Below are 26,166 nucleotides of genomic sequence, written 5' to 3'. Positions count from 1 at the left end.
TACAGTACAGTCGTCCACTCGAGTGGATTTGCATCGTGTAATTACCAATTACGACATTTGGTGGCGCTGTGGGTCTGCACTAAATTGCTTGTTGTCGGCTGGTCCGTGCAAATACAAAGTGTAGCTCACGACAATACAAATGTACTCCTAAAGATGGCAATGTAGGATTGTGTCGTCGCGGACAATTTGGCTAAACGGTTTAATTTGACATTGACACCCAATTCATTTAGTTCCATTTAGTACCTCAAACGCTCAACGTAACCTCACAATTCAAGGACCAGCACGCGTATTTCATCTTGCAGTTTGGATATTTATTTTTTTTAAAGCAACTTCTTTTTGTAAAATATAAATACAAATTAGGAGATATTTTAATTACAAAGTTAAAACAAAACAAAATGAACACCCAAAAAGTTTGATTTACTGCAGTAGCCTCACTGTTAGATATATACACAAGCTCTTTGCCAAAGGGTGAAGATCAGTATTACAATAGAACTTTATTATACAATCAACGCTGTAGCTTTGCGTGTTAAATTACAGACTGGACAGGAAGCACAATTTGAACATTACAAAATGAAAAAAAAAGATACAACAAAAAGAATTGTACATCATGTGCTCCCTGTGAACTCAAATAGCACATTCAATAGCACACATGCACAATGTGCTGCGCTCACGCGGCGTCTGGTTATCCGAAAGAAGAAAAAAAACAATTATGTACATACACACACACACACACGCACACACACATATATGTATATGTACATACATATATTTATTTATATCTATTTGTACATATATTAATTTATAAAAAATACAACCATCAGTTATTGAAAGTCAAACGTATGGCTAAGCTAACACGGGCCGGGTCAGCTAGCAGGTCCACAACAGTCTATGTACAGTGCCGGGCGGGGAATTCCAGGCAGGATATCAACTCCCGATGGACCGGAAAGCCAACCGCAGCTCGAGAGGGTGAAGGAGGTCAGTGCTTGTTGTGAGCCGGGTTAAAGATAAGGCCCACCTGCCCGGCCGCCTTGATCCTGTCCTTCAGTTTGTCCCTGGCCTGTTCCCAGCGGTCATCCAGGCACTCCAGCGTGGAGCCCAGTAGGGCAGCCAATTCAGCGCTGTCCTCCACCAGGTCCAGCAATTCCTTGCTGTCCGGCTGGAAGCCCTCCAGCTCCTCGGGGCAGGAGAAGAGCTGCGACAGCGAGGCCTGCCGGTAGAACTCGGCCTCGGATACCGTCACCACCTCCATGTGGGGGAAGGCCTGCCTGAAGCCGCGGGCCGACATGCGCAAACGGCGGAGCACATCGGACAAGAGTAGCCAGTTCCTAGGCCTGAGAGGGAGGTAAGAAAGAGAACATTTATCACGGATGAGAAATAACAACTTGTGTCTAACAAACAAACTACTCTTTAATAGTCACAGGTAAAAGTAGCATTAAAAAGTCTATTGTGAAAAACATTACACTTTCACTCTTCTTAAACAACCTTGGAGGGTAATCACTGGTTATGCGTGTAATGATAAACTCAATCAGGGTGACATCACAACCAATCCAAGTGCTGCGTATAATGATCGACGGCCCAATGTCTGCATGAACAGTGTCTCATCAGTTGATCAGTGGCCGTATTACTTGTGGAAAAATTCGTAACTTGAACAGGTATTCGTGTCACAGCGCAAACAATGTGTGCCAACTGTTACAAATTTTGGATTGGAAACTTTTGTGCAGATAGTCAAATAGTGGAGATGTCCCAAAAAAAAAAAAAGACATCTGCTCACGATGAGGTAAAAGTGCATTGTATCGTGCGTGCCAAATTGTGCTTCTGTGTGACGGCAAAAAGTACTGCATTATTCCCAACACTTAGGAATGGCGGGACGCTCACCCCTGAGAGACGGACACCTGGATGTTGTAGCAGGGCAGCAGGGGCCGGTCGGAGAACTCAAACTCAAACACCTCCCTCTTGTCGTCCTCATCGTTGTCGTCAGGACCCGGCGGGTCTGCCAGGATGTCGTAGGCGCCGCCCTCCTCGGCAGACTCTGAAAGGCGCAAAATGAACGTGAGTTGTCGTCTTGGAACATACTCTAAAATTTCATATGACACCATGACCAGAATTCATGAAAACAAAACCTTTTTTTTGTGACACAGCTGATGATTTGCCTTAAGCTGCCATAGTACGCGCCAGCTATTGCAGAGGAGGTCAATCAATTTCAGATTTTTTTTGCCTTCAGTACCTGTGGCTGCGTATTGGCAGCCTCCACGAGTACTCGATACCTCAAAATAAGGCCAGCATAGACCCGATACTGATACCTGATATTGGTATTCGCTCATTCCTAACTTTTTTATTAGACTGGACTGGAGCCTGTCTAGTAGAGGCTCAAGTTCCATGACATCAAGCTGCCACAAGAGGGCACCAAATCAGTACATTACTTTTAGACAAGGTTTTGCCACCATTTTGTGGCAACTTGTGGGCATTTTTCAAAAAGAGCACAAAAGCAGTGAAGAGGCAAGGTTTTTTTATCACTCAGGGAGGATGGATAAAGAAAAAAAAATGCAAATGTGAATTTGTGACTAGGGACTCAGGAAAATACAGGGGAAGACTGTAGACAGAAAAGCAAACCAACTGAATGATGTCGACTTTGAAGGCAGCGTCCATGATTTATGTTACGCCTTTGATCCTGCCTCCAAAAACAGAAAATCTTTGGGTGGATTTGGTCCACCACATTGCGTGTTTGCTGTCTATATAGAACCTCAACAGATAAACACCAGCATTTCATAGGCAGTGTGAAAGGGGCTTCTGTTACCGCCCTCATATTAGTTCCCAAGGCAGAAAATTGTCGGATCGGCCTCCCCAATTCCCGCATCAGTGCGAAACATTAGAAAAAGGGTGAAAAAAATGGTCTTCTATAGGTATCTGAAAGGGATCGTTGTGATCAGTACTCACCACACACGGCGCTGCCGTAGAATTCCCAATAAACTGCGGGGTCGTCATCTGCGCGGCCCTGAAGGTCAGCAAAATAATCTATGGAGAGAGGAGCGGAGCATGTGACTCACCAGCCGGAGCCCAGAGGGACAGGCAACGAGGCAAACAATTGCCCTTGGAGACAAGAGCGGCGAATGGATAAACGGCAGTAAAAGAGGAGGAGGAGGAGGAGGAGGAGGAAGGAAGAGAGGACGTGTTAGGGGAGTGTGGAGTGGTGGAGCAGGGGTGGGTGGGGAAGAGGGGGGGCTAATGGTCAGGGGCCAGCAGCTTCACCACGGGGGAGGGAGCGACTGTCTCTGCTGGGTTAAAGCTGGCTCAGTTCAGAGCAGGGCTGCAGACGGCTGCCAGGAACAAGAACCACACACAGTTTTGCTGGTGCGCGCGCGTGCACCCACGCACACACACACACACGGCGAGAGAGCTGGATAAGCGCACGCGGCGAGAGCAAAGTGTGTGTTCAGCACATACACGCAAATGCACGCACGCACACACATTCGGCGAATCAGAGCCGGGCTTTGTGCCAGCGCTGAGGCGTGGGGCGTCTGGCGTGTGTTTGGAGGGATTAACGGCCTCCAGATGAGTGGGACCAGGTGGAGGGAGGGCGGCCATCGCTCTCTCTCACTCCCTCTCGCTCGCTCTCACTCACTCCCTCCCTCTCTCTACCGCGAGGCATCGATCTACGCGTCCACACTCTTATCAAAGTTCAACACCAGCTTTTTGCAGCCGCCTCCATTTAGAGAGGGCTTACGAACCCGTGGCCTGTGGACCTTATACGGCCCCGTGAGAGCATTTGATCCATTTACAAAAAGTGCCAAACCGTTCAGCCCAAACATGCTCAGAAACGTATAAACGACAAACATATGTTCCATCGTTGCATCAGATTTTAGCATACATTTTATTGATTTTGGAAGCTGATAGGAAAAAGGTTCCCCCACCTTGAGATCAACCTCACAGCTTCACGTTCACCCCGATTTAATCCATTTGAACGAGTCCAATCTGACATTATGCCTCAGCAACAGTCCCATTCTCCCCATCTCAAGTTACCTGGGAGAGGCGCACACGGGCCCTAACACGCACTTTAAAAGCAAAGTCTCCGGGCCGGAGCAAAGCCCATTTCCTCACGTACGCTGAGCAAACACAGTTGGCGTTGCTAAGTAACCAGATAGAGGAGCTCAGAGGCAACAGCACACACTCCTGCGGGCTCAAACTCCCTTGTCTAACAGGTGGTCGAGGGAGGGGTGGGGGGGGGCGCCAGAGGGAAGAGATGGGCTGACAGCGGCTGACATGTCTGCTGACGGCCGGAGGCGAGCGTGGGGTGGAAAATGGGGAGCGTGGGGTGGGGGGAGTGGGGGGATTTGCAAAGCGGGACTCGGCGCAACAGGTTGCGGCAGAGGTCGAGGCACTGAAAGAGCTGCAAACAGGATCGGGGCCTTTGGGGACTGGCTTCTGCTGAGCGGCTGCTTTCACATTTGAACCTCCATCACCTGCCTGTACCAGCCGAAACCACCCATCAAGCAGCCCCTTACTCGTTTTATCTCTTGTCCTACTGTGCAGCATTTTGTACTACAAGGTCAAATACAGGTCGAAACATCTTAACTGTATGACAAGTGTAAGAGTTGTTCTATCGACGTGGATGATTCTTTGTCCGCCTTTGGTGGGGGGTGACGAGTAGAGTTGGTGGGCTAGCGAGACGCACTGTTGTCCGTTAAGTGGAAGACAGAAATGTGATGTACGAATTGCATTTTAGTGACTAAGCCGACTAATACCACAAACCCGGCTGCAAGAAAAACCATACGCGAACCAATTGACTCCTATTTCATAAGCATAAGGTGAATCCGTCTTTTAAATGAATCGGCCGCCCACGCTATCAGACTACTTCAATTTCAAATGGGCTTTTCAAACGCTTTTCTACCACCAACGCGCTTTAGAGCACAGTCTCCTCATTCAGCGACTGATGACGGAGCATCTGGAGCAACTGAGGGTTCGTGATCTTGCTTGTGGTGGTGGTGGTGTTGGGGGGGGGCGCTCTTGATCAAACCGCAGCTTTGAAGCAATTGAGCCAAGCCGCCCGCCATGTATATGATGCCGATGTTACCACCTGTCACCTACACACCCAGCAATGGAAACTCAAGTCGGATCAGAGTTTAACGTTCCCAACTGTATTGCGGCGATCTGAAATCAACTGTACCACGAGGTGGAAATGGATACGCTGTCGGTGTTTGTCACATGCTTCAGTGAAGACGAGGAAAGAAGAGCCAGGAAAAAAATAGCTTACCGGTGAGGAAGCGCTCCATGATGTCACTGTGGGTCATTTTGAGGAGGCCTCGGCCCGAGTACGTTGCCAAGGTGGGGTCGGCGCCGTATGACAGCAGGACGCGCACCACGTCCAGGTGGTCGTTCTCCACTGCGTCGTGAATGGGTCTGCACATACACAAACAATTATTTTAAGTAAATTGTGTATGCATCTCACATTTTGGTCAAAGTGAAGTCGCTCTGATCAGTGGGGAAGTTTGTAAGTTACAGTCAGCGCTCCCCCCAAAAAAACTATGAACTCACAAAATGTGAATATGTTCCAAACAAAACCAGGTCGTGCACACAAAATGACAAACAAAACTGAACAAACTATCCTCCTCAGCTCACTCCTGGATCTGTGTCACAGGAATCTTGGATTTAAAAAAACAAAACAAAACAAAACACCCACGACCAAAAGAGGGGCAGTCTTTCTCCCACAGGGGAAACGCAGAGGAACCTCGATTCACAAATTGGTTTCCTAACAACAATTTCAGGCAAATATTGCTTCAGTTTACAAACTACGGCTTGACTTCATGAACAGACAGCATTCAAGCAGAACACTCAACTATTTTTCTTTTCCTGCATATGAAGGCAACTTGGTTCTGTGGCTGAAATAGATTCATTGCAAAAAAACAAAACAAAAACCCCTGCTTCGCTTCACAAACATTTCAGTCAGCGAACAAAGTCCGCCAGGGAACATCATATTGTCAGCTTCAAGTTCCAACCTGCGGCGCTCGTGTGTCATAATGACGCTCTTGGCAAGAAACGATCAAATCCATCATGCGAGCGACGCGCTACGTGACATGAGTAAGCCTTGACGGCCCACTGGCGCGTGATAAGGAGGCCGCGTGTTAGCATCGCGCCGGCCCGAGGGCTTCGGGTTTCGGCCGACGTACCTGGTGCCGTCCTGCGCGCTGCAGTTAATGTCGGCCCCGTAGTCCAGCAGGTGCTGGACGATGCCGAGCCAGCCGCGGGCGCAGGCCTCGTGCAGGGCGCAGTAGCCGGCGTAGTCTCGGTGATTCACCTCGCACACTCGGTTCTCCAGGCAGTAGAGCACCACCTCCTGCAGGGAGCCAACACAAGCGCGACGGCTCAGTACGGGAGGGAAAAACAACAGAGTCGTACAAAGACAGACGGCTTCTAGCATATAAAGTTTCCTGTGGCGGCCAAATTAGGGGAAGAGGGAGGAGGGGGAAGGGGAAATGAGCGTGTTCCTGCGCCGGACTGACATAAAACTCGCACACAAACGCTCCATAATGCTGCAGCTGGCGGCGAACGAGGCCAGGAGACCGAGAGTATGACTCAACGACGTGTCGCCTGCCAGATTCCGAAGGCGTGCGCGCGTGCGGAGACAGTCACGGCGGGCCCGGGCAGCGAGCGTGGCGTAATGGAAGCGGAACAAAGAGATTTGATGGAAGCACTCAAGAGCTGGAAATGTTTTCTTTGGTCTTGAGGCCGCGACAGCCGGCATCCAGCAGAAAAATAGACGGGGCCGGTATTTATTGGACTGCCGCGGTGTCTGCCGCTACTAAATGGAGGAAATGGCGAGAAGGGGTGGGGAAGGAAGGAGGACGTTCTGTTCTGATAAGAATGCTCGCGTCGATATGCAAAACAAATAGGAACTGCCGCACGTATCTGCGTTTTCCTAAATGAGGGTTTTAATTATGTCACCCACGTGCGTCCACGTCCGCGTATAAACGCCAACGCTTAGGCGCTGTCCCTCTAACAGCCCGCCGCCGAGACCTCCCTCCTGTGAACCTGGGGAATGACTCCAAACTTCCATTTCTATGCTAATTCTCGCCCTCCAGCTGCTCCAAGTGTTTATCTCGCTCTCTCCCCATTTGCGCGAAAGGGCGGCTGGAGGGACGGAAGGAGAAGGAGGGAGGGGGAGAGGGGCGAGGGGGAGGGAGGGGGGGGCAGACTTGACTGGCGGGGGGGAATGGAGCGGGCGGAAGGAGGGCCGCGGCGGCGAAGGCAACACCCCGACAGATGACAGATTAATGAGTCTGCGGATGAGATCTGCCGGGGCCGTCCGCTGGGCCGCAGCTGACAATAACAAGAGATGAAAGGGTGGGCTTGTCGTGGGTGGCGGTCCTAAATGTGTGTGTGTGTGTGTGTGTGCGTGCGCGTGGCGATAAGAGTGATTTAGAGGACGATCCGGCCCGTGGAAGGAGAAAGGGAGTGAGATACCAGGAAAAGAAAAGAAATGAACAAGTGTGTGCAAGAAAAAGTGTGAGAGTAAAGGAAGAGGGAGCGGGGTGGAGATGCTCGTGAGTGAGGCGGGACTGACGCGCCAACTGGTTTTCACCCGCTGCCAGAATTCCGTTTGCCTGCTGGAGAGAGATTCGGGAGCGCTGTGCCGAAACTTCCCTCTGGGGTTTCCGTGTGTGTGTGTGTGTGTGTGTGTGTGTGTGTGTGTGCGTGTGCGTGCACGTTTGTGCGGTTAAGGCTGACGACGACAGTGCTGATATGCAGCTTGCTTTTGTGTGTGTGTGTGTGTGTGCGTGTGTGTGTGCGTGTGTGGCGGTGGAGAAGGTGTAGCGCTAAACCTCTGGAGCCGCGTTTAATATCGCTGGGAGAGAGCGAGGAGCTTAGCACGAGAGCCCCGGCTTCCCGCCAGATACACGCACACACACGTCTCCGCAGCATAATGAGGCGAGCGCGCGTGCACACACACACACACACGCACGCACACACATCCCTTCCCAGCAACACCCCCCCTTCCTCCTCCTCCACCCCCGCCGCCGCCGCTTTCCCTCCGTCCTCTAATCTCCCTCTCTAGAATGCTTCCCTGCGCTCGCCTGCAATCAATGCATCACTCAGACATTTAACCCCTTGCAGCGCGGGCCCTGCTACGCGCCACGCATACAAGCAGATGTTTGTGCGCGCGTGCTCTTTCGGTGACGCCAGGGTAGCTCGTGCTCGGTCTGAGGGAGCAGGGCCACATGGCCGGAAAACATGAATGTTTTTGTGACTAAAGTCAGAAATGGATAATCGGCTCTCATGAGAACAATACAGATTTGCAATTTAGACACACTCCTTTAAAAAAAAACAACAATAACAAAATAGAAATCAATCAACCTGACGTCGGCGTCTTTGTGAACGCGACGGCACTCGAACAGCCAGGCTAGCAAGCTAGCGGCTAATGCGTGGCAATCCTAATGAGCAGGGGCTGTAGAAAGCTCATTAATTCAAGGGACCGTTAACGTCATCCGTTCCCACCTCCGCATAACCTCGTCTTACATCAGCGGCTAAGGCTGCATTCCGAGCCTGCCAGGAAGTAGGACATATTCCACTTTGGAGCTTCCAAGGCAAAGAGAACTACGAAGATGAAAAAATCCACTAACAACTGCAATACACAAGTTGAGCGGCAGCAGGTCTGGCAACAAAGCGAAGTCTTTTTTGGCAGCCTCGACATTCTTTCGTCCGGCATTTTGAGATTACAAGCGGCGTTCGAATACATTCGCACGCAAAACGAGACGACGCGCTCAATTGATGCCTTTCATACGGTTTTCCATTTCATTGCTTTCTAATAATGGCCAAGAAGCATTTTTCTGCTGTATTAGTGTTGGTGAGTGATCGACTTTAGTGTCCCGAGTTGAAAACTAATTTAGCTGACCTCGCCATCGTAGGAGCTGAACTCTCTACAAAACCGAAGAAACCCTACTCATACCAATCTTCATATCGTTTTAAATGGATAACGCAAGCTAATAAATCACGAAACATTTCTGAAACGTTCATATGACAAACCAGCAAAAACGACAACCTGTAGTTGGCTTCTTTTAAGTTTTGTTTATAGACAATGTCACCAAAACGGACCTTTTAAAAATGACATAATATGCATGTCCGGCCATTTGGAAAGTTGAATGTTTTTTTTTTAATTGGCAATAAGGCTTTTTATTTTCAGTCGAAGTTCGGAAGTTTCCGCTTTCAAAGTACAGTACATAGTATGCGCAACATCCTTGAAAGGCTACGGCTAACGTTTAATAAATCAGTGACAATTTGCGGTTGGGTTAGATGCCGACAACTCTGCATGAAAATTCAGGCTATTTATCTCCTCGGCCAAACAGTCCAAATCACCGCTATTCCCCAGTTTTGCCGATTATAAATGCAGGGGGTACTTAAAATGCAATCCAGCTTCCCTCGTACGCCGGCTTGAGGAGAGAAAATCAGACATGATTTATGTGAGGAGAATAAATGACAGATTGCACCTTTATCCCGGCTTTCAATGGACTGAAGCGAAGGGGGCCTGTTGGAGCACCCGGCATGGGCAGAGATGGAGGGGGATGGATGGTTGGGGGGTGGGGGCCGGGGGAGGGGGGGGGTCGTGGAGTTGGTTGGTGGGTTGGTTGGTTGAAGGGAGGGATGAAGAGATCCGCAGCATCTCTGCTCATTACCATTTCAAATGCTCCGCCAGCGAGCGAGCGACGCAGACGAGGGGAGAGCGAGCGAATAGAAAGGGGAGCGAGGGAGGGAAGAAGCGAGCGAGTGGGCTTTCATGTGCGCCGGCACGGAGCGCGAAACTAAACGAACATGAATATATGCGCGGTGTCGCCCGGGGATCGGGAGCGTGTGCACGCGTCTTAAATTACGTGCGTGTGAAGGTCTGCGCATGCTACTGCTTCTGTGTGTGTATGTTTAAATGAGTGCGTGCGCGCCAAAGATGATTAGGAATTTGCATGTGCAGGTGTGTGTGGGTGTGCGATAGCGTGTTCCCCCCCCCCCCCAACTCATTTATTTTTATAACATCAGTCATTCCGTGTGGCCTGTTCAGAAGAGCACGCCGGCGTGACTGTAGTGTGCTTATTAGGTCATAACTGGTGTCGCTCCATGTGTCACACTAATCAGCAAATGTGTGTGTGTGTGTGTGTGTGTGTGTGTGTGTGTGCGCGCGCGCGTTTGTGTCAATGTCTCCCAGGCCCTTATATCTCGCTGCCTGCGTGTGATAAGCCTGGAGCTTGCGGCACTAAAACACCAGTACGGGACAAGCGCTGTGCATCTACAGGCTTGTATGCTTGTGTGTTTGTGTGTGAGGCACTATGCATAAATTGGTGTGTGTGTGTGCGTGCGTGCGTGTGTGCGCGTGTGTGTGGGAGCCCCAGGGGTCTGCCCCAGGCTTATCACACGCAGGCAGTGAGAGACGCGCTTCCTGAGAGGCAGCGAGAGAGAGAGAAAGGGAGGGAGGGGGGGGGGGGCGGGGGTGTTGTTTGCGCAGCGGCCAGTGCCTTGTTTGTGTAGTCTCAGGTTTTCTCCTCCCCCCTCTCGGCACGCAGGAAGGGGAAAAAAATGCTAAAAGGGGCGAGGGGGGGGGGCGGCGGTTGCGAGTGATGGCGGGGGCAGGAGGGATGTGGGGGGGTGAGTGGAAAAAAAGAGAAAGAAGCGGGAGGGGAATAAAACGTTTGAGAGAGAGACATAAATCACAGAGACGAGCCAGCTTCTCTCCCGCACGGCTGACTGCTCCCCGCTGCCGTTCACCGCCGCCGCCGCTCCTCGTGTTTGTGTGCGAGCGAGGAAGGAAGGAAGAACAGCCGCCGCCGCTGCCGCGAACCGCAGTCACCACGGCACATTAGAGGGCCATTAGAACGCGATTATACTCCCAGCGCTTACCTCTCATTCACACTCTCCGCCGCCTGCTCTCCCACTCTGACTCACACACATCATGACGCACACGCCTAATCATCATAAATGTGTGTCTGAATGTGCGTGTGACTATAAAGCAACCGGTTAATGAGCGACGCACACACCTAGTTACAGTTTGGTGAAGATGCCTCTGCTGGTGATTAAAGATATTACACACGCGAGAGTACGCATGGAAAGCGCAGATGCAGGCCAGCCAGCCAGCCAGCCAGCCAGCCAGCCAGCGAGCGAGCGATCGAGCGAGCGGACACGCGGCGCAGCTGAGGAGGCATTAAACTGCGCCGATCAATAAATCAATTTGGAAAATCTGTCAAGAAGAGAGGCGCACAAAGGACGGAGGAGGAGGGCGGAAGGGGGGAGAGACAAAGGGCCATCCGGCTTTAATTAAAAGGCAACGTGCGGACTGCACCTCCGCTCTATTTACGTCAAGCGTCCGTGAAGCCGCCTAGCGGTTTCGTTCGGCACACGCAAAGATGTGTTTCATTAACAAATAGCAATTAAAAAGGTCATTTAGAAAAATATAACCTCCCGAATGACGCGAGCTGTGTCAGCTACGTAAACAGCATAACTCCGCACTTTGAATGGCCAATCAGTCATTGAAAAAGGCCACACCGTAAACAAAAGAGTTGATCCCATCCCACTTTTTTTCCCCGAAAGGATTTCACCTCCTCCCTCTCCAAAGACAATCAGTCAATCGATTCATCGATCATTTGCAGTTTGGATGACTGTGTAGGATGATCAATTGATCGTGCCTTGAAGTACAACACGGTGTAGTACTAGGCGATGACCACTTGAGGCGCTGTTGATACACATAACTAAATTACATTTTGAGAACAACATACCGCCTACGGCAAGCTGACCTACAGTCTATTTGCACTCCATACAACAATAAGAGAAAAATCTGCTATTTTGGAAGCTATCACACAATGCGAAAAATTGTACCATCGAGAACTGAAATAAACTGTACCGCTTGCTGGAAATTGCACTTATGACCTCTTTCCGACCCTGATTCAACAAGCAAACGGATCTCACTCGCATTGAGCACCGAGCCACAAAATCCAAGCTGGCTACGTGAGAACATGTGAACGTTAAACAGCTGAATGTTGACTTCTTTTTCTATGTTCCGGTTCTTCTACCTTGCTGTTGTTCTGGCAAGCTCAGAATATGAGTCACGAACAGAGCGAAATTCGCATCGCAGCGGAGACAGCGAGGCTGCCAAAGCCGATGAGGGCGCATTTGCGTTAAACACCACCTGGCGCCAAGTTCTTAGGTGGGAAAACCGGTCTATCTAAAAGCTTTGAGAGCGATGGGAGATTCTTGTCTTGCGCTGCGCTGTGGGGCGACTGCCAGAAAGCGGCGCGGTAGGGAAGAAAAGAAGTCCGGATGCACGAGAGAAAGTGAGAGAGGCAGCGAGCGTCTCCGCTCTTCTCCGTATAATGATTTTGCCGATGCCGCCTGCGCGCGAGCGTGCGCGTGAGCGTGTGTATGTGCGCCTACCTCCCGCGCGTGTGTGTGTGTGTGTCACACTTCGCCTCACGGAAAATTAATGAGATGTGAGAGCGGAGCGAGGCGAGAGAAGGGTGGGGGGGGTGGCTAGGAGGAGGGTGGGTGGGAGGCTTTTGCGTGTGTGTGCGCTCGCGGGGTGCCAACGACAATCTGAGTCACAAAGAGAGGAAGAGAAAGAGCGCCGAGAGGAAAGAAGGGGGAGGGAACGAGCGGAAACCTGAGAGGGGGGGGGGGCAAGGGGGGGGTGGCGAGAAGAAAGCCTGCGCTGTGGTGAAAGAGATGGAAGATAAACAGAGGGATGAAGATAGGAGAAAGAGGACAGATGCAAGGAGAGAGACAATGCCAAAGATAGGCGTGGAGCCGCGGAGCAGAGAGGAACAAAGCGGGGCGAGAAAATGAGCTCAATTTAAGCAGAGAGGAAGCGAAGACGGGGAAAATGAGACCAAGTGTAAAATGTGCCGAGAAGCGCGTGGAGCCAAGCGAGAGCTTCCCCCATTACCTCGTAGCCCAGACGCGCCGCTCTCTGGAGGAGTGTCTCGCCGGCATTTTTGTTCACGATCAGCCGGCGGGCTTCGGGCGGGATGGGCCGCACCACCGGGGCGTCGGCGGCGGGCATCCGTTGCGCCCCGATGACCTCTGGCGGGACGCCGCCCACTCTGCCGTTGGCCTGGGGCTGCGGCGGGGACGGACAGAGTGCGGCGGGGGAGCAGGGCTTGACTGGAGAGCACGGATAATGATTAGGAGAGGCAGCTCGCTTCCTCGGAGCCTCTCGCTGTTCACTCAGCTGTGGAGAGAGAGCGCGAGAGCGAGACAGAGAGAGAAAGCGTTAATGACGCCGACACGTAGACGCACACGGAAACCGAAGGACACGCATTCAGGGGGACATCGGCGCGCACGCGAGCGGTCCATTGAGAAAGGGACGTTTCATGCCCAAAACTGCGACTTTACGCATTGAGCGTGCACAATGGTGCCGTTGTCTCACCGCGTGCGCGCGCGGGGCCTTAATGCGCAACATCTGTGTTGTTTTTATGTCAGGAAGACACGCAATGTGTCACACGTGCACGCGGCGCCTCCGCACTGACGCTACAGGCTGGCACGCCACTTTTCCTTGAACCACTAAACCAACAGGCCTGCGAGCGCCAGGCGAGAGAGGCAGTTGCCTGGCTCCGTGCGAGTGTGTGTGCGTGCCCTCTCTGTGGAATTCCATGTCGGAGCAGCTGTCAGGCTGAGGAGGAGCAGGGGAAGAGAGCGGCGCGGGCGGAAAACAACTCGCCTTTTTTTTCCCCCCGCAATTTTCCCCATGCTCGTGTTTTTTCTTCCTCCTCCCCCCCCGCTTTTGAAGTTCATGCGCTCGACTCTGGCTGCCACATTCCTCGCCGCAGAGGCGAGGGAGGGAAGGAGGGAGGGAACGCGAGCGGGCCTCGTGTTCAGCGCCGCTGTATAATTGCTCTGGGGTTTGTTGTTATGTCAGGAATGCTCACCGACACGCACCCTTTGCACACGTCGACGCGCCACAAAGGGGTGGACGAGGCGCGCTTGACAATTAAGCTCGGCGACGAGTCGACACGCACGCAGGCGCTCTGAAGGGAGGCGCCGAGGGCACGGGTAAGGAGGGGGTCAAAGCGCCGGCCGCCCTCTAAACATTGTAAACGCGCTTCCTTCCTCTCCCTCCCCGCAGGCGGAAGCGCAGGCAGGCTCGAGCGGAGCAAACAAGAGCGCTCACCTTGTCGTCCTCGGCGCTTCCCGGTTCAGCCGGGAAATGCTGGCCGGGGCTGTTCGGCGCAGCCTCTTTTCTCCTCTCACGCTCTCGCTGGCTGGTGTGTTTGGTCTTGCACGGCCGCTTGCCCTTGGGTTTGTCCGCGTCGCTATGACGACGCAGCTTGAGAGGAGGAGCGCCTCCCAGCGAGGGCTCCGTGCCCGGGGAGGGAGGGCCGCGCCGAGGCTCCTTGAGGCCACGGTCACCTGAGAAGGGGCCCGGCGGGTGCACTCTGTCCTTCAGCTGGCCGCCGGGGTGAAGGGGAGGTGCGCCGACTCCTGTGGGAGAGGAAGAGGAAGAGGGGGGAGGGAGACGGCATTAGTGTGTGGAAAGGCGGGAAGGTATTGCAAGGCCATCTCTCACCCTCTGCTGGTTTATTAATGAGCGCAGAGAGCTGTCTGCAAGCGCCGCACGCCTGCTCGATCAGGAAGAAAACACCCCCCCCCCACACACACACACACCCCTTCACATCGAGGCACGCGCACTGCAGCAAGCATCATCGTCAACGCAGAGCAGCTTCAAGTTGCGCAAATGCGCCGCTTACCGAGAAGAAAAGCGCAGGGTCCTCGAAAACCACAAGGTCAAAATGGTATTTAAGGGCTTAATGGAAACCCGTTTCCTCTGGAGGATTCTTGTGAAGCATTTTGCACAAGGCGAAGGGAACACCGCTTGTGGTTTGATTTGTATTGCGTTTTCGGAATCAACGCGCCATTAAATCATATGGCTTGGCCCGAGTGTAGTGGTGGAGTGTGTGTGTGTGTGTGTGTTGGGGGGAGGGGGGGGCAGTGAGGAGGAATGTGAAATTCGATGGCCTTGTGCGGCACTCCTGCATTCAGATGAACCCAACCCAACCCCCCCCGCCCACCCACATACTGATTAGGCCGCTTGACAGTAAACCAAACAAGGCTGCTGCCGCTGCCGCTTCTGCAACCGTCGTCACATGACTGGTCTAACGTCACTTGGTGCCAGCTTAATGGCGTTCGGATCCAATTTGGCTGGCAGAACCCCAAACATTTGGCAGAGAGAAAGCAATTCAGAGCGACCATTTTGTCACCATTTATTTTTCAATTTCGAGTAAAATGAACCCTGAAAAAGTACTCGGAGCCAAAAGGGTTCTCTCAACTCACGCCAGTGCCCGCATACCAAGGTACAAATTCTTTAACTTTTAAATGTAAAACGGAGGATTTGGACCTGAAAATATCCCATCATGCTTGGTAAAACAGATTCTGAAGGGCTGGTCAGAAACGAAGCAAAAAGGGCAGAAATATGGAGCTGGGTTCCCCCCTTTAAAGGGACCGCCCATTTCACACTGCCTGTAAAAGCAGTTTCTTTCCACCTGTTTTGCATAATGCCACCGACACAGAATTGTTGGGGGCTCCGGGCGATGTCAGAGTTATAACACGGCACCCGTACAGAAGGGTATTCCGCGATGCAAGGTGGCGATCACATGGTGCCAAGTTTCACGCCGCTCAATTGTCGCTGACGCAATCAATGATCCGATTGTGGGTTGCGGTGTCATAGTGTGAAAGCACACACGTTCACGGCAATAACCTGTCGACCTGCTGTTAGGGCTCTGATGCGACAATTTTCGCGGGATCTCTGTGCCAAAGAGGCGTTGAAAAGACTATTTGGTTTGTTCATATGGTTCTGGAGCTATATTATAGTTCCTGCCAAAGGTTGGCAAATGAAAAATTCCCCCGAGCACGTCTTCTTGTACCTTGCTCGTAGACGCAACCAGAAAAGGGCCTTTGCCAAATTGTTCCTGCTGAAGTTGGAAGCACGGAATAGTGCAAAATGCCTGACGGTTGTGAATCAAGATTGACTTCGTACGAGCCTACTCCGGATGAATTCGTTGGTTTGAATGGTGGCCCAATACTTTTGTCCACATCAGTCACATTGGAGAACAAAGGACAAACTGCAGCACTGACAGACGCAAGCTAACAGAGTGAAGGGAAAAAAATTCGTTGCAGGGCTGTTGCCAAGGTGACGTTATCTAAAAAGGTGAAAGCTGGGAAGAAAAAAAAAAATAATGAAAAGAAATCAACGGCCAATCAAGGCCTGTGGTTTCTGCAGGGAACATAAAACCCAAATCTTCTCTGATTTATTCACTTTCTTTCATCTCCCGCCTGCTCTTTTATTTTCCTCTTCGCCATGCTCGTCCCTCCGCTTCAGTCTGGGCACGCGAAGAAGGGAGCGCATGGTTTTAATAACTTAGCCCCCCCCCACTCCAGTCCCCCGCACCCCCAAGACACACACACACACACACACACGCGCTTGCTCGCCTTTTTCCTGCGACTGGTCTTTGGGTGTGTGTGTGGGGGGGGGGGGGGGGGATTATCACACATTAGTCACACTACACCTGCCCACGCATATCTCCACCAGCCACTTCTCTCGTGCGCGCTTTCATCGCTGTCACGGAGCACGCTGCAGGCCGGCGGAACCAAAAAAAAAAAAAAAGAAAAAAAGCTCAAATCACAAGGGGAGGGAGGCATTTTAGATTTGCGTCCCCCAGCTCCCGTCCGTCTCTGATTCGCAGCCTTTCCCCCCTTGGCAGAAGGAAGTATCCTCTACCTCATTTCCTCCGCCTGCTTCCAAAAAGGCTCCTGGGAAATCCCCCTCTAGACAGGCGGCTCAACAAGAAAGCGAAAGCCAAAGATAGATTTCCGTTACCCTGGCTGAACTCGCACGACGTGGCGCGGCGCACGCTCACCGTTGAGCAGTCTTTCGCATCCCCACTTCCTGTTGATGTCGGCTCTCTGCGCCAGCGCTCGCTCGTCGCGCTCTCGCTGGGTCTGCGTGGGGCCGAGCAAGCGGGACCACGGCTGCTCTTGTTTGATGGGGGGACGGTCGGGAGAAGCGCCCCCCTGGGTGGGCTTGCTCAGCCGCAGCCCCTTCAGCTCGATGCACACTTTGAGCTTCCGCACCTCATCGTCCTCTTCGTCTTCGGCGTCGTCGTCAGCGCTGGTCTGCTCGTGCTCGTCTGCGAACAAAATGTCGTGTCGAGCGGACGTGAAATCGGAGCCGTAGATGAGCGAGTACAAAGTAGGGGTGAACCGCTTTGCGCTTTAAAATTGAGCGTTCCCATTGGCATATTGGATTCATTATTGCGACAGTTTTTAGCATGGCTGGACAAACCCGAGGACGGCAATAACCGGAGCCACCAAGCGGGGGCACTCTTGCAATGCTTTCCACTGCTCGCGTCCCTAATTTTTTCGTTTTTGTGATAACACAGAAAACCGTAATTATTTTGGTCATAATAACCCTGCTATTTCCATACAATTTCATCTCTTAAAGAAGGCATTTTTGACACCTCTAAGTGAGACACCATACGAACCGATGAACAATTAAAAAAAAAAAATCGGGTATGTGGATAAGAGAGAGCGGGGAAAAAAATGAAACGGTAAAGGAAAACGTGAAAACAATTCACAAAGGAGCCACGTCTGACTCGTCAGCTCTTGCCAGGGGAGAGTGTTGTACCATATGCCGGAGTCGGGAGACGAAAAGGAGGAGACCCAAACAGAGGACGGGAGATGAAAGGAATAGAAAAGAGCAGCCTTGAAAAGGGAGGGGGGGGTGGGTTAGCGGCGCAGAGGAACGGTGTCGAAAGAAGAGAGAGAACGACCGTCCCCTCTTTCTCGCTCGGCGCGCAGGCTCGGCCTCAAAGATGGGATTAAACACTTGGCGTTGCTGGCTGCCGCACAGAGCGAACGACGGGGCCCGCCGGATGAGGCGGGGGTGGGAATGGAGGCTGGGTGCTGAGCTCGGTGGCGGTTGTCTCCGAGTCACGTCGTTGAAATTTACGGCGGAATTGATTTTGGGAACGTCTGTTTTTAAAGCAACGAGGGGGGCCGGGGGGGGGGGGGGGGGCAGCAGACGTGTGTGCTGAAGACTTGACTAGGAACGCAGCGCGTGTGTGGGTGGCGGCGGCGCAGAATGAACAATTCTCACCGGCAGACATCTTGGCTCTTTTCTGAGGGTGGAACGCGGTCTCGTCTTCCTCCTGCTCAGAGTCCTGCTCCACCTTGAGAACGCACAGGCGCTTCCTGCCGGCGCCAAAGTCATGACCGAGGGCCTCCTCGGGAGACTCCCTCGCCGCCGAGGTCGGGGGAAGAACCCTTTCCGACTCCAACCGCAGCATGCGAACGCTGTCGCTCAGGCTGGGGGATTCTCTTTGGGCGCCACATCTTTGAAGAACTGGGACCCGGTTATTGGAGTACGCCAGCAGGACACCTGAACGCGGATGGAAAATGGCGAGCGGGGAGTTAGCGAGGGAAGATGAAAGCAAGCCAAGAAACAACGGGTGGCGGTGGTGGAGGTGGCGTCAGCGGGAAGACGCTAGTTAAGAAGCAGGCAGCTTTTATTCCGCTTTAAAGACGGGCAGTAAAACTTTGATGGGGTAAAGACTTTTTAATCTGGAGTCAGCCGAGCCAGCGGCTTGATGGTTCACTGCCGACGCCGACACTTCCGCGGAGGCAAGACGACATCCTGTGTACTTTCGCCGCTCGCTCCACGGCCTCCACCCCTCCTCCCCGCTTTCCGCCGCCGTGTCCTCTGTCCTCCCCCACGGCATGACCGCACCACACCCTTCTCACATAGAGCGTGACTCCAACCCCCTCCCTCCCAGATTCCCTCTCCATGCCATAATTAGGCTCACACGTCAGCCCGGGCCTCGCTCCAACACGCAGCTGGGATCCACGCCAACCAATCTACCCCTCCCCCCGCAACCCCACTTTCCGTCCGTCTCTCTGTTGCGCTCTCCCATCCGCGTTCGCCCCCACTCGCCTGCTCACACACTGCTTTCACTCTCGCGCAATCTCTCCCTCCTCACCCTCCCTCCCGATCATATCCGTGCGTGCAGATAAGCACAAAGGGCTTCTTGAAAATAACCCCCCCCCCTCCCCCGCTTGCGTCCCTCCGGCTCGCTCGCGCTTGTGCAAGAGCGTCTGTGCCGACAGAGGAAGAGCGCGTCTTTTTTTAGAGTGACCCGGTCTCGCTCGCCACAGCGCTTGCCGCATGTGCACGTCAGCGCGCTTATTGTTTGTGTGTCACTCCCGGAGTCCCCATTTATAGCATGCTGATGCGCGTGTGTGCGCGTACGTGATGCGCGCGCGTGTATGTGTGTGCGTGCGTGTGAGCTCACCCTCCCTCTCCCCATGCCGGGTGGCGTATTGGCCGAGTTCCAGCGCTCGCTCTCTGCGTTGGCTGTCTGCCAGCTCTCGTCCCGCTGTTGGGGCAGACACGCACACATTGCCACCGCCGCCCTCCTTCTCCTTCAGCTCCAGCTCTGAGAACCGCATCATCGCCCGCTGTGCGCACGCACACGCACACACACACACAGACACACAAAAGAAGAAATGCAGAGAAATCCCATGAAAACCACTCGTCGTCTGGCCGAGCCACACGCACTGTCCACTCTTAAGCCTGAATCTGGCCTCAAAAGCCATAAATGCAAAATATTTTTTTTAAATGTACATTCGGGGGAGAAAGGGATCTTTTTTTTTTCAAGAAAATTAAACATTTTGGATTTAAAGAAAACGCCAAGAAATTTAACCGACACACAAGACAAAATAAGGCGGTGGGGGTGGGATGGGAGGGGGGTTGGGGTGGGGGTGGGGTGGGGGGCCAAGCATCAAGACACAGGTTAGACTATTGCAGCCGCCGTGAGTCCATGCGCGCTGGGCCTTAAAGTCCCGGCACATCTTCGCTTCCTGGAATACAAACATGGCTAGGAAACATACATCGAAGCCCCGAGGCAGATGGGAAGAGGAGGGGCGGGGGTGGGACGGGGGGGGGGTTGGGAAGTGGGGAGAAAGGAGGCAGTGCGAAAAAGCAGGAGTGTGCAGCGATACAGAGTGTACAACAAGGAGACAGAGGCCATCAGAGGCAGATGTGATAAGAAATGTAAAGAACTGACCTCCCAGTTAGCTGCAGGTTGACTTATATTACTCCCCTCTCGTGATATGACTTCCATCTAAGCAATTAGAATGGGGGGGTGGGCTCAATATAACTGTCCATCAATTCATTCTTGAGTTTATTGTAAAGCTTTCTCCACTGTTTCTTGACACATTCACAAGGCAGTCCCACAAAAGGACAAAACAAATCAAATAAGACTCGACGGGTCAGCACAAAACGATCAAATCATTTCTGAGAAAGTATGATCACCATGGAAAAAAGTGATAGGAACTCGGCATCGGCCTTTTGTTTCCGCTCAACAAATTCAATTATCACACGTCCAGAAATTCAGCTTTTGATAGTTTTGTGCCGCAGCTGCGCATTGACAAGCATGACACAGACAAAACCACAGTTCACGAGGACGCCTTCAACAACACAGACAGACATTTGGGACACATTAACAAATCTGCCTCTGCGCCAGTGGATAACAAAGCATAGGGTTTGTTGGCTTTTTATTATACGGAATGTTGGAGCATGGACGCAAACCGCATGACAAGTGAAGCGCGGGAGCGGGGGGGATGCAAAATGGTGGCTCAAAAGTGTGAATGTGAGCGACCAATGTCATGTGTACTAATCAGGGGTGTGGAACCTTGGAGCGGTGGGGCCGCAAGGGCATTTGATCGGGGCTGTCATGCAATTCTAAAAAACAAATTAAAGCCATGAGCTGAGATAAACGGGTGCTTCAAACCACATGCGCATGAAGCGCACGCAATTTGAGAGCGTCAGAGGAAGGAAAATCAGACCGTCAGGAGCCGAGTGATTACTACTCAACATTCTGACCAGTAGGGCGCCAATTAATCTGCCCAGGGTGGAACCTTCGACACTCACAAGCACGTCAAATTTGGACGTGCGCTGACCTTGTCCAGTTGACTTATTAGAACTGTGCGTTCCATGGCGAGAAACGTTGCTTCCGCGCGCTAGCCACACACAAGGCCAAAAACTCACAATTTTTGCATTTTTAACATCGCCTATCTGTTTGGTATGCGCGCTTCAAATTTGGTAGCGATCGGAGAGAATATCTTTGTTCGTTAAGGATCCTTGGGAAAGGACAAACAGCCCTAAAATGGCCGTTCAAAGCAAAATGGCGTGCGGGAGATTTTCGGGCACGGATGTCTTTGTGGTTTTCAATGACGGTAGAAATAACTACCAGCCACACATTTTTATTCAGATGAAACCAATTTGGTGAGTTTTTGTGTGCCCTCGGAATGGTGAGAAACGGCCCTCCGGGGACTTTATACGTGATGGGGAAAAAGGTTCCCACCCCTGGTGTAATTTATGTGGATTTGATGCGTGCCAAGTGAGAGAAAGAAGGGGTGAGTGAGGGAGTTCTTATTAGCCAAAAGGGGCACAGGAGAATTATGACCTTGGACAGCAACCAGGCAAGCGGGGCAGCACAGCAAGTTGGCGGGTAGCAACTAGGTGGGGAGGGGGAGGGCGCAGCCAAACAGGAAAGCCCAGCTCAGGCAGCTGCTCGTTCTTAAGCACGCACGACAAGCCCTTCACTGCCCCTCACCTTGGGGTTAAGCATAGCCGGCGGCTGTTATGCGCTGCGGGGCCCGGCCGCAGTCATGCTCAGGGGGGAGGGGAAAAAAAAAAAAAAAAAAAAGACGACGCAGCGCCAAACACGCGTTCTCGCCCTGGGGCACTCGCACAAGGACAAGCGCGTCCCGACGCACAGAGAATAACCTTTAGCAAAGGCTTGCTCGCTAATCAACATACAGACATGGCAGGCCTGGTTAACCTTTGAACCGCCATCCCTGATAGAAGGCGTCGACCGGCCTTGCGCGCGCTGACTAAGATGGTGATAAACTAAAAAAAGGAGGGGGAAGGTCAAGTCTGTTGCCAGGACAGTAGCATGACAGCAAGGGGATTAGTCTTGTGCTGTGCTGGAAGAGCGGTTACGCCAGTCACATTGCAAGATGTGTTTCCAGAGGGAGCACTGGGAATTTGGGCATGGGAATAAAGAGCTTGCCAGGCTCGTTCCGGTGTTTTGAAGTACAGCAGAACCTCTAACGTCCAACATCAATTGCGGATCAACACACTGCTAAAGTGGCACAAAAATGTGGAGTTCAAAAGAATGTGGGGAGTGAAAAAATATATACGTCGGGGAAGGGAGGTCAAAACCGCAGACTTCAAAGCAGTAAGACTCCACAGCCACCACACATTCTTGTTTACCCATCAATGTTCGCCAGACTGGAGTGTTTTATTATTCGGGGTTAACTTCTTTTGACACTTGTGTGACAATATTAAGACCTTTGCATTAAATCATCATCCAATCACAGTTTTTTATTTTTTATTTTTTAACAGTGGTTAAAATATGTTTCTTGGTACGTGGACAGTTTGACCCTGCAAGAGATGAACACCATGACTTCAAGAGAAGAAACCCGTTTCTAAATCTGAGGGGTGAGTTTAACTTTCGGGGTTCCATTGCAAGATGAAAATTTGCGCAACATATGCTGCACCGTACATACACATACACAAGCACGCACACAAACGCGAATGGGCCTTACCTGCAGAGCTCTCTGCTCGCGGCTCAGCTTGCTGGAGTCAGCATACAGCTCCGTGGTGACGCATTTAAAGCGGTCGCCGACGTAGCCCGACGAGTTGGCAATTCTCTTGGCCAGACTGGAACGGCGAGAGCCTTTAGAGTTCTGGCAATCTTCGTCATCCTCGTCGTCACCCTCTCCTTGAGACTCCCCGAGGTCCACGACGCCGTCTTCGTTTTCAGCGTCTCGACACTTCAACGCATCCCGGTTCACCTCTTTGGCCATAACTGTGCTATTTGGAGTGAAGTGAGGAGCTCTGCCGTCCCGTGCCCCTTTGTCCTTACCAGAGCTGCGCTCACCGGACGTGCGGGCGCAACGCAAGGTACTCTGGTCATCGTCCGCGGGCTCCGGGCTGGTGCACTGTTCCGCCGAGGAGTCTTCCTCTTCGTCCCGGGAGAGCTTTCCAGGATTATTTGGGGATGTGCTCGTTGTCGCTGCAGGACAGCCCGCGTCCTGAACGGCCTTTGGCTTTCCGTAGGTAGTTTCCTGCTGTCGGTCCGTGGGATGGGGCTTTTGGGTCGGGCTGTGTCCGGAAAGGATAGGGTAAGGGTGGGAAAGGTGAAATTTTGGTTCGTACTCCGCCCTCGCTGGGTTTTGGTTGCTATGGTAACGATCATTTTGGTCGAGAGCTGAGGATTCACCGGAGGTCTGTTTCGGGACCGTTGGCGTCAACTCGGCGTCGGTGTCCGAGTGGACGAGGTCAATGCATTCGATCTTTTCTCGGTGCGCCGCAGGCGGAGACGAAGTTTTCGTTTGACTGCCACTTTGCTCTTGTGCTATTGCTTCTTTATCTGATTTGATCTGGCTCCCCTCTCTCATCTCCTTGCTCAAGTTCTTGTCTCTTTCTTCAAACGAAGCCCTGGATTTCTCGTGCGCCCGCGCTTTCAGGCTGCCGTCCCCTCTTTCTGAATGCTTGTTATCAGAGTGAGACTGCATGAGCGGGTGGGACATCTCCTGTGAGTTATAAGCAAGGTACTCTGCTCCGGATGCGGGCGGTAGGTTATGGTAGGGCAAAGGGGGTTTCGCTGCCAAGTGGGTTGGGTAAAGGCTATTGCTGCCCAGCAAGACCGGGTGAGGGTAGACTGGACCTTTGCCCGCAATTGGCAGGGAGTGAAGTGCCATGCTGTCAGGGATGGGGTAGTGCAGATATCTATTGGCGTAGGCCAAACTGTGGGTTAGGTAAGCGTCACTTTGAGGAAGGTAAAGGGGCCCGGCCGGGTGACCGTTCTCCACCATGGGCCTTTTGTACGACGACGGCTCCGGAATGCTTTCCGTTCTCTTCGCGTTCTGGGAGGACTTCTCCGCTCCCTCTCTGTGGTGGCCCATGACTGGTAAATGGTCCGATTGAAGAGGGCTGTGCTTGGCCCAATCGCCGTTTGATTTGGGAGACAGAACCCTGGACGTGATGAGGGAGGAATCCGAAGAAACGGAGTTGGGCTCACTTATCCTAGGACAGGACAAGCTACGCGGCTGAGGGAGCACTCTTTCCAGATTCTTGTGTTTGATGACAGAGGGCGAGGAGCCTTTGGCTTGTGAAGACCCCCCCACATCCGCGCTCGGTCTGGGAGAGGAAGATAAGCCCGGGCCGTGCTGAGTTTGAGTGGGAGACCGGCTAGGTACTACCCAGGAGGAGTGTAAAGTGCTGATCATCTCTGGTCTCTCTGAGACCTTTGCAGAAGTGCTGTTGACCACAGAGTGAGGGTGGGAGGAGGGAGAGAGGGATAGGTTCTCTTTTAGGAGTTCTCCGCTCGGGGGAAGTCCATAACGTGCACCTGGAGCAATAGCGTCCATCTTAATCGGGAAACCATTAGGAAGTCCAAACTCCAGTATTCTTCCGGACAAATCCAACGGCTTCTCTGTCGTTTCTTTGGTTGCTTGGGGTTGGTGAGGGGCCCTGTCAAAACTGGACTTTGACGGTGACCTGCTGGGTCTCCTTTCAGCACCCGGCACCCCGTCCCTTGGCCGTGGCCTGGCGGGGGAGGCCTGTTCCGACGCCATGCTGCCGACCGACAGCAGATGCGAAACGGGCTGCGTGGCAGACGACGACGATATCGAAGCCGAAGAGACGGGCGGTTGTCCCATCCTCGCGACTGGCCGTTGTAGATCCAGTGAATTGTCAATGAGGGTCTGGGGGAGACGAGAGGATGCACGCGGTGAGGAGTCAGTAGGCAGGTTGTTATTTCCGCTGCTGGCAGCGCTGGCGCTCGCACTACTGCCGTTATTGCCGACACCGCTGCCGGTCCTCGAGGGAGGTCTGCTCGGTCGACTGCTCCTATTGGGCGATCGCTCCCTGTCAATAGCAGGCGGATGATGCTGAGGATGCGGGGAAGGCTGGTGAAGCTGCTGTACAAACGGCGGAGCGACGCCCAAGCCTTTGTCCTGGCAGTGCACAAGGGACGTGGGGGCCACAGAGACAGGAGGGATCCTCATTTGGGGGGCCACGAGGGGAGAGGACATGGTAGGAGGTGGATAAGTGGGCATATAGTAGAGCCTTTCGGCAGCGGAGGTGACTGCAACGGGGTTGACATTGCCGCCTTGGGGCGCACAAAGAGAAGGGTAAGCAAGATGCTGGGGGAGGTAGGGGTTGGGTTGGCTGAGCAACGAAGCTTTGTACATGTTCAGAGTGGCATACTTGGACGAGTCCATGAAGGGATACATGCTCGCCTCCGGGTAAGGGTTGAGCCACGGCAGACGGAGGAAGCTACTGCCGCTGCTCCCTAAGCTCATTTCAGGTGCTTTTTCCCCAGGTGCCAACCGTCGGTCCAAGCTTAAACCTTCCGCTCCTGGAATTAGCACCGGCTTGTGGAGATTAGGAGGGATGCCCTTATAGAGGCCCAGGTATCCATTTGTGGGTTTACGACTGTCCAGAGGGCCATCCGGCTTGTAGACGAGCTCGGGTAGCCCATCCCGATTGTAACCCAAAGGGAGAACAGCCACCTCTCGACTCTTCTCTGTCTGCAGCGTTCTGATCCCCGGATATACAACGCCACCGTGGAGGCGAAGACCATCGTGGATCAGGGCGCCTCGGTCCAGCCCCATCGCCGCCAGGGGTGTCAGCCTCGCATCCACCTGCAATAAAAACGGTGCACACAAAAAAAAAATTATAATAATAAAATACTTTTTTTTTAACCCCAAGTAAATTGTGAAAATGGAGACTTACCATATTTCGCGTGATGTGGTTCCCTTGTCTTAGTTCCAGATTGTTTTGTGCCTCAGCATCGACATCACGAACCGAAATAACCCTGTGGAGACGAGCAAGTATTTAGCACCGAGTGTCTTGGCTCGGCCACAAAAACCCCCTTGTACTCCAACTTCCCATGTTCTCGAACATATCCGCTGATGGAAATCCCAACGTCAAAGCGCCATTATTCTTTAATCACTGGAGCATGAGAGCCAAACAATGATCATAATCACTTCATATTTCTTCGAAGAAACAGACATTTGGGCATTTAAGCTTTGGTTCTCGCTTGTCCCGGTGACAGAAACAAGCTCTGCACAGTTGAG

The 26,166-nt window shown here is 52.6% G+C and overlaps 1 protein-coding gene across 3 annotated transcripts; it reads right to left on the bottom strand.

The window, feature by feature from the left end:
* Nucleotides 1–469: 469 nt before the first annotated feature.
* Nucleotides 470–25,956, bottom strand: bcor (BCL6 corepressor). 3 transcript variants are annotated; one of them, XM_052083161.1, is made up of 13 exons: nucleotides 25,823–25,956; nucleotides 22,627–25,731; nucleotides 20,079–20,135; nucleotides 19,305–19,470; nucleotides 18,113–18,394; nucleotides 16,875–17,144; nucleotides 14,132–14,442; nucleotides 12,908–13,192; nucleotides 6,162–6,328; nucleotides 5,249–5,394; nucleotides 2,935–3,012; nucleotides 1,876–2,029; nucleotides 470–1,331 (listed from the first exon to the last, which is right to left on the bottom strand). In XM_052083161.1, the coding sequence occupies exons 1-13, from the start codon at nucleotides 25,823–25,825 to the stop codon at nucleotides 977–979; spliced, it is 5,379 nt and encodes a 1,792-aa protein (XP_051939121.1). In that variant the 5' UTR covers nucleotides 25,826–25,956; the 3' UTR covers nucleotides 470–976. The 3 variants fall into 3 exon arrangements, with proteins under 3 accessions (XP_051939121.1, XP_051939122.1, XP_051939123.1); XM_052083163.1 differs by having other exon boundaries at nucleotides 1,178–1,331; nucleotides 1,893–2,029; XM_052083162.1 differs by lacking the exon at nucleotides 20,079–20,135.
* Nucleotides 25,957–26,166: the final 210 nt, after the last annotated feature.

The sequence above is a fragment of the Hippocampus zosterae genome, chromosome 12 (genome assembly GCF_025434085.1).
Source record: "Hippocampus zosterae strain Florida chromosome 12, ASM2543408v3, whole genome shotgun sequence".
Taxonomy (NCBI): Eukaryota; Metazoa; Chordata; class Actinopteri; order Syngnathiformes; family Syngnathidae; genus Hippocampus; species Hippocampus zosterae.
The sequence above is the reverse complement of the archived record's forward strand: the minus strand, read 5'-3'. Positions and strand labels throughout refer to the sequence as shown.